The 20,997-nt window shown below is 26.9% G+C and overlaps 1 protein-coding gene across 1 annotated transcript; it reads right to left on the reverse strand.

The window, feature by feature from the left end:
- Nucleotides 1-502: 502 nt before the first annotated feature.
- LOC132927849 (homeobox protein GBX-2) lies at nucleotides 503-18,376 on the reverse strand. Its single transcript, XM_060992436.1, has 4 exons — nucleotides 18,191-18,376; nucleotides 12,341-13,132; nucleotides 7,015-7,220; nucleotides 503-2,967 (listed from the first exon to the last, which is right to left on the reverse strand). Exons 2-4 carry the CDS (start codon nucleotides 13,113-13,115, stop codon nucleotides 2,638-2,640), a joined length of 1,311 nt encoding a protein of 436 aa, XP_060848419.1. The 5' UTR covers nucleotides 13,116-13,132; nucleotides 18,191-18,376; the 3' UTR covers nucleotides 503-2,637.
- Nucleotides 18,377-20,997: the final 2,621 nt, after the last annotated feature.

A 20,997-nucleotide genomic window follows, 5' to 3' on the forward strand; every position in this document is an offset into this window, starting at 1 on the left:
TTATTCTACGTTATACTGTCATATCGTAGGAATACACTTACCTGTATCCATTATACGACTATAAATAGACCACCAGTGGCGTTACAATATTTTGATATCCCTCTTATATCAAACCAAATTTGAAAATAATGTACACCATCGACGTATAAACCAATTTGTTCAATGCTCATGGTTAATTTCATCATCGTTTAGTTTACATTTTTTTTTAAAGTTTTCATCTATTTATTTTATAAGTACAGTATTTTCATATAATATATTACAAATTTAAACATTACACGAGTATACCGTATTATTTGCTACAATATGCATGTAACATGTGACGATTATAGTTTATAATTTATATTATATTTACAATATCTATACACAAAGTAATAATAATTAATATTTCATAGTTAATTAAAATCTATTTTATTTATTTATATTTTATAGAAGATAAACTTAAGAATAAAAATAATATAATAAATTACTTAAATGAATAATGATAAATATTTACAATGCATATTCAAAATTCAAACATATATATATGTATTATGCGTATACCGCATGATATTATTTTATTAAAAAAAAGAGAGAATAGAATTATAAAAATATTTATGTACTTTAAACATAATACGCATTTTGTATAATATATAGATAGGTATAAGGTAGGTACTAGGTACGCCTTCTGGTAGAGCATATTGAATATAATCGTTAAATATAATTTTCGTGTTTACATTCGTCTACAATGTTCTACACTAATCACCAAAATACTATTTGTATGTTTTTGACGATTAATTAAATAAATAATTTGTTCTATTTGTAAAAATTAACTGCCTAGTACCTACCTAAATTAAAAATATAAGATCTTATATTTGCTATATTTTTTACAGATACAAATCACAATAATAATAACTAATAAGTTATTAAATAAACATATTTATACAAATAACTAAATTTAATAGTTCATTATACAGTGTGAATTCCTATATTTTGTAATATTTTAACTTCATATCTGGTCCACCTCGGGATTCAAACTTTCGAAGTGATGACAATATTATGATATAAATTAAATTCGTTAAGCTCAAACTCTTTAATATTTTAAATGGTGTAGAAATTCTTTATACAAAAAGTTTAAGAGTGTTTACTTAATAATATTTAAAAAAAAACTATGCTCTAGTCATTTTGTACATAGTATCTATAGGACCTTACATGTTGAGATGAAGCAAAAACTTATTTCAAAATTTATTCTTATCGGAGTATATATGGCATATTGCCATAACATTTAACTGTCGACATTAAGTAAAATGTTAATATAATCACAAAATGAGTAATGAAATGACCTTTATGAGTCAATAATTGCTATATGAGTGTTTGTCTGTTACTGTTAAAATCTCTAATAAATCTAATTCCTTGAAAAAATTCTAGTTCGTTCTCTACACTTCATATACATTATTTACATTATTGTATTTAAAATCAATTTATCGTAGTTTTGCTATTGTTTTATCAATAGAAAATCAAAGAATATCTGCTATTTGTATAAAAAAACAATTACATTAGTTAATATAAAAAGAAAGAAATAGTTAATTATTATTGGACGCCAAATCACTCATGTATGTTTTTTCGACTTCCAAATGTAGGTCCGACAAAAAGTAAATTTACTACCAATAAAAAAAATTGTGTGTTATATTTTTAATACTAGAGCGAATTGATTTATTTAGTCTATAGGTAAAAACATTCTATACGTTGGTTATTTTTTATAATACTTTAATTTTGAGTTATGAGTAATATACTTATGTGAAATATTTAAAAAAAAAGTACTCATAAGTCATAATAAACCAACGTGAACGTATAAACATAAATAACGTTCTTAAATTTAAGTTCGATAAAAGTTAAATTAACTTTAATATTAATTACATAAAATCGATTCTCCTGAATGTAAAAGCAAATAATGCAAATTTGCTATACTTTATGTTTGTACAAAACCGAGACAACACTGCAGTTGTAAAAAAGAGTGTTTTAAATCTAATCGCCTGAAAAAACCGGAGGACTTGGATTAAGGAGGATTTAAACTTTTTAAGCGGATTTAATTCATAAATAAGATTACCATAATTTTTAAGATTTATTTTTAACGAATTATTTCACCATAAGAAGGTGTTTTTTATATTTTAATTGTTGTATTATAATATATAACATATTATATCATTTATACCTAAAAACTGTTATTGGAATATTTAAAATAACCTAAAACAACGTATTATTAAAATATAGTTAATATAGTATATAGTTTTGATTGTATTTGTAAATTTCCTATTGACTAAGATATTTTTATTATCTTATGTACAAAAATGTAAAATATCAACATAGGTTACCTACTTATAATATTTATTAAATTATATTAGTATACCGAAGTTTGAAAAAGGTATCAAGTACTAACCTATTTTAAAACCGTCTGAAATGTCACTGCGATTGTAATAACATTATACGTATAGGTGAATGTTCTTATATCGAGATTTATACCTATTTATTATTATTATTTATCTTAAGTTTCTTTCCGAAGTTCGTGCTTTGTTATTATAATCTATAATTTATTATGTAGGTACTCCGCAGTATAATGTGTCTGTTCAAAGGCTGATCTCAACGGCCGTAGTCAACACCAGACTATAGAATGGCAGACGTGTACAACTGTAGCCGGCTTTTGATTTTGAAGTCCGCGTCACTGTCACGCCGAAGATGCGCAAAACCCGAAGCACATTTCTCCAGCTGTTGGTGTCGGCTTCGCACCACGAACCGATTGACATGCACCGGAATGGGCACGACGATTTTCCCCGCCCCGCCGCCGACGACGCCGTTTGTACATTTCGATCGGCCGCGTATCGCATTCACACTAGCATTACTCTTTTGGCCATCGTTACCGCACGCGTTCCCGGATAACAAGCTTGCCTTGACCCGTTTCCATTTCGCTCTTCGGTTTTGAAACCATATCTTCACCTGTAGATGTCACATACATAAGAGAGAGAAAAATAAAAATTATGAACGAGCAATTATACTATCAAGTTAAGAGAAACATTGTCGTTTAGCGTCTAAGACATGTACATATCGTAGAAATGTAGTATATTTAAATAGTTTATAAGGTCTATAACCGTTTACCGAGTTTTATCAGTTACCATTTTTTTGGAAATTAAATCTTATTTATTTTTATACATTCACATCGAGAGTGCACCACCACTCTTCTGAGTTGTCGCCGTCTTACAAATGAACGACATATCAAGTATTTTATGTTCAGCAGTTTCAATTCTGTGTAATAATCTTTATTTATAGAAGGAATTGTTCTATTATTTCAAACATATAAAAGGAAGAACATTATTTGTGTTTTTTCGTGGGATTTTACGATATTTTTATTTAAAGCAAATTATAAGTAGATAAGTAAAATATTACTTTTTAAAAATGTTCATAAGTTGCTTAAAAAATAAAATATTGTAAAAAAATAAGGTTAAATTCTTGCTATTTTAATTGAAATTTCTGAACCAAATTTAATCCATCGTATTTATTATCAGCCGAGACAACACATATACGATTATGACGTCCTTTAAAGAAAAAAAACATTAAGAAACTAAAGTAGATAAATAAACTAATACAAATTAACGATTTTTATACTTATATTTTAGAAAATATATCTTGTACGTCTAAAAAATAACGAATTAGTCATCAGATCATAGGTACCAAGGTACCATTAATGAAAAATAAAATGCTTTGCTGCATTATAGATTTTAAGTGTATCTTATATTATGAGCAGGTCATTGTAATTGATGGATTGAAATTAGTTAAAATTATTTGATATGAACAACGATTTTGAGTAAAGACTATGTGTAAATATCTATCTCTAAGGGTATTTTATGTCATCTTTTGTTTTTTATTAATGACACTAATATACTATATAATATAATATATGTATACAGTATTACAGTAATACAGTATATATAATAACTATTAGTAATAATTTCAAATTAAATATTTTTTTATACTTAATTAATACCTAGTAATATATTAAATGGTGTATACAATTTTTAGGTACAAATTATTAAAATATAAAATGTTATGAATTTTTATATATTTACAAAATCATTTACTGTTTGAGATGTAAATATAATAATAATAATCACGCTGAAATTTTCACTTCAAACATTTATTAATTAAAATTATAAAAATCAATTTTTAATTTACTTATAATATAATATTGACATATCACATATGTATAATATATGTTATAGGTATCTTATATTACATTTTTTTTAACTATACAAGATATTAAAATAGAATATTTTATGAATTTTTAAAAATATATATAAATATATAATATAATATATAAACTATGAAATAAATTGAAAAAGATAAATATCTACTAGAAACATTGCTTTACACTTTTAAGATTATTAACTAAAAACCAAAATATTTTTCATCATAAACTATAAATATTTTTAAAATTATATCACGACTAGAAAATATTAACACAAATATAAAGTTAAAACTGAAAGTAGGTATCTATGATTATTTCTTTCTGAATTAGAACAAAAATCAAAATCAATTGTATCAATACATTGTGGCATTGTGCTGCGTAATGCGTAAAGCGTAAATACTCCCGTTTTCCGTTGTACATAAATTTTCCCAATCCTTACTCTTCAAAGTAGGTAAGTATACTAAGCATCAGGAAACTACTATAATAGTTAAAGATTGAAACAAATTTTCTGTTCCAAAATTTGATGATGACACACAAAAAATAACTATTACTATTGTAAAATCAATAGATTTAACGAAACTCAGAATCCAAAGAGCTTCTTATTGTTACTTTTATAGATATAATAAATGTTAAGAATTGCTATGAATTAAACGTGTATTAACGTGGGTACGCCCAACTCTATTAGCTGTAATTAACCATTAATAATCATGTATAATAGATGAATATTTATAGTCTTAGAGTTTTTGTGTCACACGCGGACTAAAACTAAATCAAGTTGTCTGCCTAATCAGTTTTTATGCTTTTTTTAGAAAACAAAACAAACTCTTAAATGAAAAAAAAAATAAAAATTGGCAAACGAACGGAAAATAAATATAACTTTAATTAATAATATAATATATTGGGTACTCGTATACAATATAGTTTTTGATTTATTCTAAATCGTTAAGTTGTATAAAATCCATCCCCATATTAGTGACGAAGATTATCAAAACTGTACAATTAAAATATGTTAAAAAAACATTATAATTTATAGTGTAACGATATATTATATAAGTACAATACAATCTATATTGATAAAATGGCTGTCTCTTAAAAACGAGGAGGCACCTATATGAGATATTGTATTTATAAAACGTTTGTGTTGTTTCCTGACAATCATAATATTAAAAAGCGGATATCCTATGATTATGCTAATTCTGCCGCACGACATACATTCCCACTCAAAAGAGGGTGCAAAGCGTATAGTAGTTGTCTGAAGGGTAAACTTTTATTCATTTTAACATTGGGTGTTCTACGAGTTTTTTATTTATACAATTCTAATAGCAGTTATAAAAACGATAATACGATATAGTGTTATTCAATTTTTATAAATTCTCGTGTTATAAAAAGTTTAAACATTCAGTAAATCATATTATATATTGATATGGCTCTGTGAAAGAAAAATAGTCAATATTTCGAAAGTAAAAGAGCAAATTTATTAGAAGGCGTGATTTTTTTAATGTACTCCAAGGAATAATATCACATATTTTACGTTATATTTCAGTATATCAAAATCCAGTTGTTATATACATTCATAATAATAATGCGATATAAAATAAAATATATTAGAGAACCATGAGGGCATGAGATGCGTTTTTATTATTTTTATTTTACTTATTTATATGTATTATGTTTATGTATACGATAAATTACTGTATAAAATATTAGTTACAACTTACAAATAACTAAACTCAGAAGTCAGAATGTAATATACCTAAATAATATCCAAAAGAGAAAAATATTTATATGAATACAGGAATTTAGGTCTATAATTAATATTTTCACCGTTCTAAATTTGAAAAAGCATTTATCTACATATACAGTATACATCGCACATTTCCAATAGCAGTGGCAACATATAGTTGCGATTTATTGTTCGATCATTACCTAATAGCATTGATTAAATATTTAATCAATGCTAATAGTTATCGTTGGAGATTTCAAGACAGCAAAGAAAAAAATACGCATATGTGTGATTATTTTAAGAAAAAAAATTAGGAGCAGCCATAAGATTAACGATAAGAAATATATATAAGAGGCGTTTTAGTTAGTTGATTAGAGTCAGACTAACGGGTTTTTATGGGGTACTTTAGTCGGTCAGATTTATTTTTTATTATAGAATCTTTAAAAGCTATTTTATTTTTAAACAGATAAATAGTAATTTGTACGTAAGTTTCTTAATATCTTTACTTGATATTTTTCAAGTCCCTTTTGGATTACTTAAGGACTAAGGTTAAAAGTACATAATGTCTTAATTATACCTATTAGTTTTACAACAATGACATTCGAAATAATTTTAAAATTATCTAAAAACTTATTTTAATGATAACGTTTAATATTTTAAATTACAAATACATATTATGTATATATTTTGTTTATTTAGATTAGATTTCAATTTTTTTTATTTTCCTATAATAAGGTATAAAAAGTTAAATGACTTAATACTTATATTTTATACATTATGTCGCAATAATTAAATTGTTAGTAGGTACATACGTCTTATCTGATTATTATCAAATTTAAGGCTCATATATGAGATGAATATATCTATCTATAATGCATATGCGCCTACCTACTCATCTATTTTATTGTTTTATATGATGGTATATTGTTTTTATTAATTATTCACTATTATATATCATATAATATATTAATATTATGTATAGGTACCTAATATTCACACACGCATTATATTATGTGAATTTCTTTGTATAACATAATCATCATATTTTACTATAGTAATATTGCATAAATATTATTACCTGAACTTCACTAAGCTTTAATGAATTTGCAATTTCAGATCTTTCAGTTAGACTTAGGTATTTTTTAGCCTGGAATTCCCGCTCCAATTCTAAAAGCTGACCACTCGTGAATGCTGTTCTTCTTCGGCGAGACTTGTTCTCATTTAAAGACTGCGCAATTGTGTTTTGTCTTGTTTGAATAATTCCTATATCATTTAGGCATTTTCCTGAAAATGATCATATATTTAAAAACACATATTTATTAAATTTCGTTATATTTACTATATATTTGTTTCAACGTGTAATAGTGTAAATATCATAGTCGGCATCTGGAGCACGAAGGTACAACTAATCGTTACTCTTGTTTCATAAATAATCTGGATAGGTATGTAAAATTATAATTCCTACATTCACGTCATTTACAAAAATATTAACATAATTTTGTGTTACGATAATAATACATTTGAAAGCAACAAATTAAATATTAGGTTCATTAAATTAAATTATAATACACAGAACTCGTTAAAAACCGTGCTTGCTTTTATTTCTCAAGAAACGGTCTAGACTCTAAAGCGGTATAAACCTTTATTAAACTAAAAAAAACTATTGATAAAATAGAAAAATAATCTGAATGACAGATCAATATTCCAGACTGGATTTCAGGTCTTTCAAGGTGGTATTGGAAACTTTGTTAGCATTTAGTCTACTAGAAAATAAAATGTTCACAGAATTTTTAAAATACAAATAAATATAGTTGTGAAAAAAATAAACACTTCTCTCTTGTATAATAACCGAAAAATTACAAGAGATGAAGACAATATCAGTCCAATCATTCTTCCTTGTTCTTATAGATCCATGACCGGGGAAATATGCCAATGAAGTTGTTAAATAGATAACTTGAACGACTAACTCGTTTACCTACAACATTGTTTATGCCATAAAAAACATGCATTTTTGCATTTTTTATACAATACAAAAATAGAAAATTTGAAACAGTATGAAGCAAATCGTATTAAAAATCGTACATATTTATAACTAAGCCTATAGTGTCTAAGTGTCTTTATGTCCTTAAAAATCATTGAAGTATGTATGTATTTATGAACCATTAAATATGCTTTAAAAATCTGCATTAGAAAAAAAATAAAAAGCATAGTGTTATTAAATAAAAATCTTTTTATTTTAATATATATATAATATTTGCAAAATTGCTAAAATTATAAATTGTTTATTATTATTTTTCTTTTCCGATTTATTTTTTTGAATCACGCTTGTGGTGTTCCAATAAGTAACAATACAAGTGATCGGCGAAAATAACATAAACATTAATTTTATATGAATAAAAACCATCATACTAATATCAGTAATATCTCAGGTCTAAAAAATCTATTTAAAATTAAGTTTTTCTTTATAAAATTATAAAACTTACACCTTATATATATATAAATAATTGCCAAATATGCAAAATATACACCTATACATTTTAAGTATACAATGGTATTGCTATGAAATAAATTTATATTTTACTTAGCTATGTTTTATTGGTTTTATATTTTATTTTGGAAAATTAAATGAAATATTGATCAGTTATATTTATTAAAACCATTTTTATTAACATAATATAGTTTTAAAAATTGAAATAACTTCTAACATTTTATATTTTATACAAGTTTTCTTAATTAAAGAATTTATGATAATGCATTTATGATTCAAATATTTATAGTAGCAATCTACTGTATTTTATTTTATTGTACTAAAAGAAGTAACTAACAAGGAGTTCAATAATAAAAATACATTTTTTCGTAAAGTTAATGAATATTAATTGCATTCAAATAAGTATTTCGAACATTCTTTTTTATAATTTATAGATTTTAATCATCAAACAAATGTTTTTCATTGTTTGATGCAATTTGATTGTTGTTGAAATTGCAAAACTGAAAAAGTTAACGATTTTTTTAACTTGTTAAGTTAAATTAAAAATAAACTAATATATTTGTTATATCTACCTTCGTTAAGTTAAAAATTAATGGATAAGAAAATTAACTTAATTAAAAATGTAGTTATTTTCAAATCTATAAGAAAAATAGATCACATACAAAATTAATGAACAATCAGAAAATTATTTCAAGCTTATAGATAGCTGCGCCCATGTGACTATCCATGTGGAATTTAGATGTAGTATACTTAGCAGTATTTACTGAAGATTTAGAGTAGACATTTGACGATTCATCCAACCCTTCTTTCATTGATTAAAGAAGGGGAGAGTTAAAATAGTATAAATACAAAAATGATATAAATTCTACTATTATCTGCTACACGTCAATATTTAGGGTATTCGTATAAAGTATAAACACAATAAAACTAATAAGAGTACATACATAGCATAATAATATTATATTTAAATAAATAAAATAATTATATTTCCACAGGTATTCATTGACAGATTGTATTTTTATAAATAATTATTGGGATACAAAATACATTTTTTTTATAATACTAATATTTCTTAAACCAACAAAGTAATAAATGAACGGGTTAAATAAAGTTTTAAATTTTAGTTAATTTAACTTGATTTAACATGTTAAAAATGTAATTTATTACGTTAAAAGTTAGTTAAAAAAAAAGTAACTTAATATTAACTTAAATTTAATTTTTAACTCAAATTTCAGAAATTGTACATAATTTGTTTAATGAATATGTATTTTATAGCGATAAGATGAAACAAGAGAAGGTATATATTGAATTTGCTTAATGGATAAAAACAAATAGGTATATCAAACATTCAATTTATGAAAACCGTTCAGCATCTAAGTCACTCTTATCGTCTTATCTGCCATCAATTAAAAAATTAGTTATTTAGTAGTATTGTGGTAGATGACTGGAAGACGGAAGTGGGTAGTAAATGAAATCGAGGGCAGTCATAGAATAGTCAACAATAGTTGAGCATTTGTGGGAATATTGCGTGACCAGACAGTAGTCGACAATATAATATTAGTACAATAGACATATTATTATAGTGAGCTAAGTGCCCGGGAAACTGAATACTCGAAAAGAAAAACATTTAATGCACAACAATTCAATGTAGGCGTATAGTTTTTAGTTATAACGCATGCTTTTCCAATTTTGTAAGATATATTTTTACAAAAGCGAGTTAAACATTTTTTTAAAAGTTATTTACATTTAAAAACACTTTTAATAAGAAATTTAAAAGTTATTAGCAGGTTTGTTATATGTACTCGTATATAATTCGACGTGTCATGTAAAATTAACTTAATATATATGAATGTTATTATTATTCATATATATAAATATGGATTAAAATACAACGAATGAGTATACTATAGACAATATTTTAATTGAATAAATTAAGTTTACTTAGTATCATTAATAATTAAAATAATAAAATTTAATATAGAAATACAACCCTGTGCAATAACTAGACATTTCCACTTTACATAACTTTTCAAGTGTCTGAATAACTTTACTGTCATAAAACTAGATTATATATTATTTAATTTCGGATGTAGGCATATTTGTTTTAAAAACAGATTTTGATTCATTAGATGAATAAAGCCATTTAATCAAATGGGTTTTATTTAAATTTACTAATGACACACTAACTGTATGAAAATAAATTCATAAAATATGATAGTTAGGGGAAGGGAAGCTAAGGAAATATACAAAATAAAAAAAATATGATTTTTGGTGGTAAAACGAATGTTGCAAAATCGTACGTACACGTCTACCAAACACTGCACATTCAAAAAATGTATATTTTTTCTTGGAAAATGTGATTTTTTTCATGTTAATTGAACATTTTATTCGCCAAGATTTTTTCAAACTTTTGCTTAAATCAGTTTATAAACTCACACTAAAATACTAAATGCATACGGCTGAATTCTCGTTTCAAAAACTTCGTTTTACATAATTTATAGTCTACAATAACCAATATGGACAGTATATGTCACGGATGAAACGCGACGGAAAAAACCGTCGGATGGTTTTAAAAAATTAAATTTTATAAATGTCGAAATGTAGCATAACTAACATTACTATATTTTTTTTTACTCAAAGCGGAACAATTGTAAATTTTAATAGGAAAACCAAAATATGTTTTGCATAAAATAACATCACAAAAAATACAGTAAAACATAGTGCGTTTTTATTAGAAAATAAATTTAAAAAATTTTCATTTATAAAAATGACAAAACAAAAACACAGACAAATGTTATGATAATAGATCAAATTATTTGGCTAGTTTTTTTTATATTCTTTGAATCCGCAAATCCGAAATAACGACTTTAATTTGGTACTTATTCTCATATCATTTTTATCTCTGGACTATATTATATAGACTATATATTATTGCCTATGAGGGTTTATACTGTTGACAGTACAAAATGTATATCAGTGTACAGTAGTGGTACATATTCGGTATACAATATGCATACCATCATAATGTTTTCGGTTGTGACTTTTTTTCAAAGCGGAACATTTTTGGGTTCTTCGGGGACAGCGGGACACAGGGTCACGTCAAGCATAATACGTAAGGCCACAATGGCCACTGACCGATCTCAATGCGTATAGTTTATTCAGATATTTTGTTCTAATCATAACAGGCTAACATAATATAGCTAATAAATAGGGCTCGGATTTATATGTAAATACATATTTTTACTGTGACTTGATAAATTAATTTAGTTGAGTGATAAGTTCGTCTCTAGGGATTTTCAATGAAATTAACTATATTTTATTTTACATGTATTTACATATTTTGCCATAAGTACATGTTTATACATATTTCTCAAAATAATAATTTATATGAGTTTTCCTATATATTTCGACAATTTGTGCATTAAATGATCTATTTAACGTATTTAGCACACGCATTTCACCGAATAGCAGAAACCACCCGATCAAAATTTACAAAAATAGACGAATTAATATCTACAGTTAAAAAGATATTTTTAAAAGCTCCTAGCCGTATCAAAATATTTAAAAAATATGTACCCAGGATAAGCCTTCCCTACAACCAATTGTCAACTTGGTTAAATGCCGCTAATTATTATGTTCTTTTGAATTTGAAAATTTAAAAATGCATGTTATCATAATTTGTAATCAAGATAATTAATATTTTTGTTTTTTAGCTTTTTTTTATTTATAATTTGTAATTTTTAATACGTTTTTTTGATAATTTTACTATAATCATATTAGTAAAATACATATTTTGAGTTTTTTAGCACATATTTACGTACATATTTTGGTAGCATAAATACATATTTTGGTTTCATATATACATATAAATCCGAGCCTTACTAATAAAATATAATAACTGCGACGACAAACTCACCGAACCGCGGGTCGTCGTCGACGTCGTCTTCGTCGTCCTCGTCGTCGTCAACGTCCCGGCCATTGTCTCTCGCACATCCGCCGTCGCCGACGCCGCCGTTGTCGTCGTCTTCGTCGTCATCGTCGTCGTCGTCGTCATAGCCGCCACCGCCGTCGGGGCCCACATCGGCGACAGTCGACGTGCAGGCGTTTGACGAGTCGCGATTCGCGGGGTCACCCGAGTCCGCGTCGTCGTCGGTGGCGGCGTCGCGTCCGAAAAACGGCGGCGGCGGCGGAGAAGTCGTCCGGTTGACGACGTCGCGTAGCAATTGCCGGCGGTGGTAATCGTGATAACACAGCGGCGGCGGCGGCGGGGGCAGTGGCGGCGGCGGCGCCCCGGGAAACGCGACCGCGTCGCTCAAGTACGGCCACAGCGACCGCGGCCCGAACGATTTACCGACGGCGGCCGCGGCGGCTGCTGCTGCGGCCGACTGCAACCGCAACACGCTCAGATAATCAAAGTTCAACATCGGCGACGACGATTCCAACGACGCCGGTCGTTGCTGCAGTTGCGCGGCGGCCGCGTCCAAGTAGTGCGGCGGCGGCGAAATGTTTGCGTCGGCCGCGGGCGGAGGCGTCTCGCTGCAGCCGCCGCCGATCAGTGATTCGATGGAGAACGACTGGAATGCCGTTTGGTACTTGCGGCTCATCTCGGCCGCGGATTCGCTGCAGCCGGCGGCCGACGACGACGGTTGCACTGCCGCACGCGTACCAGCACGTTTGTCAGCCGTTGTCATGTCGGGCGGGTGGTTTTCTGCACAACACAATAGTTTAGCGCATCGAGCGATTCATTATCAATACATGTATATATACGTAGTGATGAGAGTGTGTGGACGACAGTTTAATAATGTTTTTATGATTAGTATAATTATAGTATACTAGTCCTTACAATTGATGTACTTAATATGATACGGGGAGTTTCCCGAGTGGCGAGTGCGTCCCAAAAAATAAGGTCACATTTTTTACATAGCCTTAGTGGGTCCCAGTTCATTGAGAGTTATCCAAGGTGGACCTCGAGGAGGTGAACTGGCTTACACATATTATGTTACACTCCAAAAATATTTTGTGATTCTTATCCATGACCCATCGTTTCCAGTGATTCACGATCATAGTCAGGGCCGGCGGAAGGCAGGGGAAGCCTGGGCTATAGCGGGAGTGGTAAACTGAGTCCCAAATAATTGGGTGGATATTGGATATTTTTTACTTAAAAAGTGCGTATTTTTGTCTGAATACCCATGAGTGGCATTTTAGCTAAGGCAGTACTCGAATTACAACAAATTATAAATTATAATCATAAGTTAAATAGTTATGATGAAATGTATTTATATTCGTATTAAATAAGTACAATACCAGTAACTTCATATTAAAACATTTTATAATATATACAGGTAAGTAAGTTTATACCTAATTTTGACCATGTGTTTATAATTCCGAAATATAAAAAATCAAGATTTTATTAAACGATTTAGATAATATAAATTTCCAATAATATTTGTAAAGGAAATTCCAACGCTGTACATATTGTATATGTACGGTTTCTATACACTAAACCGTTGCGATATTTATTAGTTTGTTACATTTGTATTACATGCTATCGTATAAAGTTTATCATTTTTAATATAATTTATTTATAGTCTGTTCTTTGATCATTACAACATCGTGAGATTTATAGTTTTAATATAGGTAAGTCTTATTTTGATTATAATTTGTATACCTATGTAAAATGTAATTAAATTTAATATTTACTATTTAGTATTATAGAGACTATATAGTATTATGTTTTGTTTCTATATAAACAGAAATGCGCTTTTTAATTGTGTAGTTATCAAATTATTTAAAATGTGCATAATAATATTATCGTACATATAGATACTTATACTATAACTGATATGATTATTATTTTTTGTAGTTTTATTCTGATCACCACAAATGGGTAATATTCTTTCGACAGAGAACTTTATCTGATTAGCATTTTACTTTGGACATTTTTCGAATTTCATATTAGTTTTCTTTTGCAGTAGAAAATACTATTATATCTTTGTCGAACTCGATTTTAATTATATTTTGAAAACTGACGACTTAACACAGTATATATTATAATAAATATAATAAATATTAAATGGGGGTTTTTTAAATACATAATTAACCTCTTTAAACACTTGAATAGGTATTTCATAAAATTACAAGTAATTTGTTTTATTTTTAGCTTTCATGGTTATTATGGATTATTGAATTTACGAGTAAAATGTCAAATAGACAACGCTTATCAGGTGCAGAGTATAGAAAAAGAAAAGCAGAAAAAAAGAGTGCGATAAAAATACAATCTGGATCCATAAAAAAATTTTTTCAATACCCTGTTCAAAATGACGCAGACGATATTAGGGAGGAGACCATAATAAATTCTGATGAACGTGAATATTCCACTTCTATCACAAAAAAAAACTGAAATAAATTAACACAATGAACTTAATATACGAGTATGTGTCTTGAAAATTCGATACCTTTTGTTACTCTATTGGAAACTGATCCAAATTTTTCTAATGTCTCGACATCTAATTCTTCGATTATATGTATGGCCACTACTTCTGAAGCACAATCATTAATTATTAGTATATCTATGATTCATAGTTGTAAAAATTAAGTACCTATAAAGTATTAAAATTGTAGATTTGAACCACAATATTCGATCGTCAAACCTGTATCTTAAGTAAGCTTGGTATTAGCACAGTATAGCTGTGGACAGAGGACGCACTCGGGCTATAAAAAAGATAAAAATTAATAACGGGACGCACTCGGGATATCCCCAATATACGTACTACGCGGGTACAACAGATTTCCATACAAATTCCATTCGAGAAATAATATTAATCTAAATATAGCCATATAGGTACATTTTATTTTGAATAGGTGTTTTAAGTGGGTATATAATGCGTATAACTGTATATTTTTTTTTTTAGATAATTTGTTGTATAATCAAAAAAAAAAAATTATAGACTTGGGCTTTTGGCTAAAATTGATAACCTTTTGAGTTATGGTATCTTAGTATAAACATTTTATTTTACTAAGGTACATTTTTTCAAACTATTTTTATTTTTATTTTTTAAATCTATTGTACTATTCTCTATAACTAAAGCAAACGTACTGTTTGAATATAATTTCCAATTATTGTAATTGCTAAAAATAAATATAGTATAAATTATTATAGCCATTAGGAGTAATTATTGTTTATTATGTACATTGTACATAGCAATATAAATATTACTAATAATGTGTAGGTATACAAGACATTTAAGTTATTTTTATAGTATACAATAAACAGTAGGTATACACCGTAGGCGCGTATACAATGCATTGTATAAACAATTTTTCAATATGGCTTCATAACATGAAGTGATGCAAATAATGAAATAATACAATATGACCTGTAAATACAACAAAATCAAATAGTAAAAATGTCTAAAAAAAGATCTAAATGCTCTATGGCCTCTAACTATAAATATCTAAAAGTATTACCAATTAGATTACCGTGTAAACAATTTGCAACATAAATAATAATATTAATATATTAGTTTTAAACATGCTAATATACGGGAGAATGAAAGTTATATATTATAAAGTTTTTGGAAAATATTTTCTGGAATATTTAGGTCCATTCAATTTAAATGCATTAGAAAAATATATATTCTAAAATGTTAATAAAATAATCTAGAAATGTAATAAATAAAAACTCTATTGTAAACTAGTTTTGCGTGAACTTTCATTTTAAATGTTTAATAGAAGTTGTATAAAAAGTTACGTGTGTCAATAACATAAGAATTGTAATACAATTATTAAATTGTTTATGCCCGTGAAGGGCAAGAGTACAAATAACATAATTTTAAACATGTCAATACATAATATTATGAATATTACATAATTAATCTACTATGGGTTATACATTCAAAGCATAATTTTGACTAACATTTATAAAAAAGTCAACATTTTATTACTCGTTACAGAAACTTAACAATTCAATGTATATAATTGCTTAGAACAAATTATTTTACTTGTGTTTCAATATAGAAACCGTGAAAATTACTACGATTGATGATACGTTAAATGAAATCTTTTGCAATAATAATAAACTATCGTCTGTCGGTAAAACCATAAAACCATTTAAAAGTTTATATACAAAATATGCATCTATAAAATTACGTCTATAGATTTCAATAAGATCATATTAAAATGTCGCTGAACTTATTGTTTACTAATTTTTTATAGGTATACATTATATTTACATTACTTTACATAAAGATTTGATATTTTATTTGTATCTTTAGCAATATACCCACCTACAAATTAAAATTTATAATTTATACAAATTATAATTATAATTTATATTACTATGTTTATTTTTCATAATTTCATATATATATTTTAGAATTTTTAGTGCATAAATTCCTAATTTTTACTGCATAAGGTCCATAATGTAATTTTGTATTATTGTATAGTGCACTAAATTTTCATTCCTGATAATAATGTACTAATAGTATTATAATAAGTTAAGTATTAAATTAATAATATTTAATTTCTAAACGTATTTAAATAGAAAATATTTAGAGTAGGTAGTATGGAAAATATTCAATATTGTATATTAAATTTATATTATACAATAGAATAATAATAATATGACAGCAACTATCTGAGGTGAATATTATGTGCATATACATCACAGAACATCAAACAATACTTGAACGTACATACGTATACATTTTTACGTTACAAAATGTTTTTTTTTCTAATACTTATTCCGCGACGATCACGATTATATCGTTACAGAGCCAACGACATAAGTAGATTATCAACCACGGTAGATACTTTATGCTTAAGGTAAGCTTCGTAATGTCATATACATTGTTGTTGTTATTTAATCTCTAATGAAAACAATTAGGTAATTTTATAGTTAAATAGTAGGTAAGTATATAATTTTGCAATGGTTTTAAATGAATCATCCTATTTAACTTATAAACTTTATTTACTTAATAAAAAAATAAAAATTTAATATATTTTTCTGAACAAAATCATACTTGTTTATAGGTCTCATATTGTATCTCGTATCTGTATACAGATGTAATATATATTAAATGACTCTCTCTATGTAATTAATACTATTTTTGATAACTATATTCTTATATTTCTTTTCCATAATAATGTCCTACTACATAGTACATAACATAGAATGCCTACATTATAACTATGAAACAATAATTTATATAGTTTTATAATTATTGTCATTATAATATACATAAATTGAAGTTGTTTCGTTTTGTATATAGATATAACCTGTATAAGTAATTAAAATATTTATATAATTTAATACATTTTAAGTAAAACTTAAATACAGATAGATTTATATTTACAGATTAATATTTAGAAAAAAATCTGTATTGAAATATAGAGATTTATTTAAAAACGTTATATACGTAATTTTAATTAAAACTCAAATTTTTTTTTAAAAGATAAATAATGTTTTACATGTACTTGTTGGTTTTGCTTAAAATTGATTAAATTATGTTGATATTTTGATTACTTACTATTATATGAACATACATCAGTGAAAATTAGCTTCAAGTCATATATTATAATAACTTTAAAATAATCTTTATTAATAGATCTGTTTGTCTCTTTAAGTTATCAATATTCCTATTAAATATTTTGCATATTATAATAATATTTATATAATATTTAAAATCGATATGAGCTAGAAGCTACTTCACCTCGCTCTCTGTCTCTCTTTATATATATATATATTATATATACGTATATTATGTACCTGCTGAATAGCCACGAAACTTTCGGTGCGGTGAGTGATGCAGTCTGCTGCACGGAACGACGAGCACCAGTAAAACGCACTGAGGTTAAATTATTATTATTATTATTATTACTAACGAATAACGACGTACACTGTTACAATGTCACAACTCACAATGTGCGTACCCGACACCCGCGGAGGAGTTCGCAAACGTCACTGACATGTGCAAAGGACTTTGAGCGAATTCGCGCAAACGGGACGGCGAGCGAGCCCACGCCCACGCTGAGCGGATCGGCTCGCAGCCATTGGTCGGTTTCCATGGCCCAATATATTACGGTATACCTATATTAATATAATTATATTTATGTAGGTGGGTTTAAGTTATAAAATTTGACACGATTATATTATATTCTGTTCTGACGAAATCGCTGTCACGGCGACGCGATGCTCAATGCTTGATATTAATCATAATATTATAATTTATATACCTACATCACATATAACAATTAGGTATGTCATTATCGTTTAATCTAATATAATATAATTGGCCGACAGCATGATGGCGGGTATATAGTATATTATAAAATATATAATAATATATACGCGCGTTAGTATATGTTTACGGTAAGAATACCGGTAAACGTTATAGGATTTACCGGAATATTTTTTGTTTCACCGACTCCTGTCGTAAACGGCTGAATTTCGGATTGATTTTTATAGTTTGGGCTTTTAAAAATGAGATTTGATAAATCATAAGAGATAAGCAATCAGTGTTGGTAAAAATACGAAATTTTACATCAGTCCTATGTTTTTTTCCTTTGAATTATACTCGTATATATAGGTAATTTACAATATTTTATACGCACCAACTTAGAAGAAATAAAAATAAATATTTAATTACATTATTCTATCAAGTACTGCTTGATGAATGTCAATTTCCATAACTGGAATTATTGTTTTTGTTTTTTTAAATTCTTCGCATAATAAAGTGAACTGATTCCGAGTGAAATATTGAGTATTTCCGTTTATTTTCCATGGATAAAAATTCCATAAATTGTAAAACACCACAGCTACTAGCTAGTAATATGCGAGCATAAACTTTACATAATTTGACATTCGAGATTTTAATTTTTACTGTTTGTCTGATTAATACAGTTGGTACTTGGTATTTGTTTGTTTGATATTGTCTTAACTTTTCTGGCTTTATTTTATAGTTTAATCTTCTTCAATTTGAGATTCTATTGCTTAGAAATGTTTGATTACTAAAGTTTTACCAGGTTCCTTACCAACATTCGACTTTTTCATTTATCTCATCAACTTAACTGTGTTTGTATTTGGTTTTGTAACCTCTTCTGTTTTAAATTTTAATAGTACATTTTAATCTCAAACATCACTTCATATGGAGAGCGTTAGATTTCTAAAATTGTTTTGATTATAAAATATGTATTAAATATAATATTTAATAATTATTTAATAATTATTGATTTTTAAAAAATACGTATGAAATTGTATGAAATTACCTAAATCATTATTAATATAATTAATTAACTATATAATATTAATATTTTTAATATTTTTTCATTTTATATTATAAAATACCAATTTTTATACAATAAGTACATGCGCCAGAATGAAAAGCTCCGTTATTCATAGCTTGTACACATTTATAAGACTGATCATTTCATCGTTTTATTTTACTCCATCCGCGTCGCAATAAAAATAAATCTTTTAAAATATTTGCCAAATTTTAATGATAGTTGTCTTCGGTGAATCTATTTGATTTTGACCAACTTGCTGAAAACTATATGGGATGGTTTTTGGTAGCAAATTGGATCTAGTTGGTACTTTGGGAACCGGGAGGTCAAAAATAAAAAGTGTATAGTACTTTTCTTAATAATCGAGAAAAACAAAAACTTGAAATTTTCATTAAATGTGTATATTGTTATTTTTTAAAAATAATATTCAAAACATTTATGTAAATACATATAGGCATAAGAAATTTTATATTTTTTTTTTATAAATGTCGATAAAAAATTCACTAGATCAAAATTTATAAAATGTAATATAAGATTCTACATAAGTGAATTGACTTTCAATACTTAATACGGAAGTTTTCAAGGATTAAACTTCTTAACCCGTTTTTTTATACGCTTCATAAATGAAACACTAAGTAGAATTTATAGGAAAAGTTAAGACTATACTTGTAATAATTTGTACAAATTAGGATAGATGGTTTTTAAAATGTTAATTTTCAAGCCTGCTTGCATAATTTAAATTTTGCCACTGCTATCTTAAATAAAGTTCTTTACAGCAGTAATTTTTGATTTTAAGTTACAAGAATTAGAAATATTTAATAAATGCTAAAAATTAGTTTTAAAATTAAAACATAAAGTTTTAATAGTTACTCAATCGAAAATTACCTGAGTGTTCAATAAAAAAAAAAATTTCTTTGATATTCAATTATAAAAAGTTGTCAACATTGACATCCATTTCCGAACATAAAACAAAAAATATTTTATATAAATTTACAATAATTGACAACTGTATTTATAATTTTGAAGCAGTTGCATCTGTTTCAATTTCAAATTTGGACTCTTCATTAGTGGTAATTAATAAATAATAATACATAAATAACTAAGTTGTTTTGGTTCATGTGATATTAAAAGTATTTGACAGTACTAGTTGAAAATTTGATAAGTTTAAGCTCACTCAGTATCCCCTTCCTATTTATCATCATTTATGCCACAAGTTGTACATGTTAAAGTTTTATTCAAGTTAAAACTGTAAACTTAATAGCACTTACGAATTATGATAAATAATAATACAAC

Source organism: Rhopalosiphum padi, chromosome 3, assembly GCF_020882245.1.
Source record: "Rhopalosiphum padi isolate XX-2018 chromosome 3, ASM2088224v1, whole genome shotgun sequence".
Lineage (NCBI taxonomy): Eukaryota > Metazoa > Arthropoda > Insecta > Hemiptera > Aphididae > Rhopalosiphum > Rhopalosiphum padi.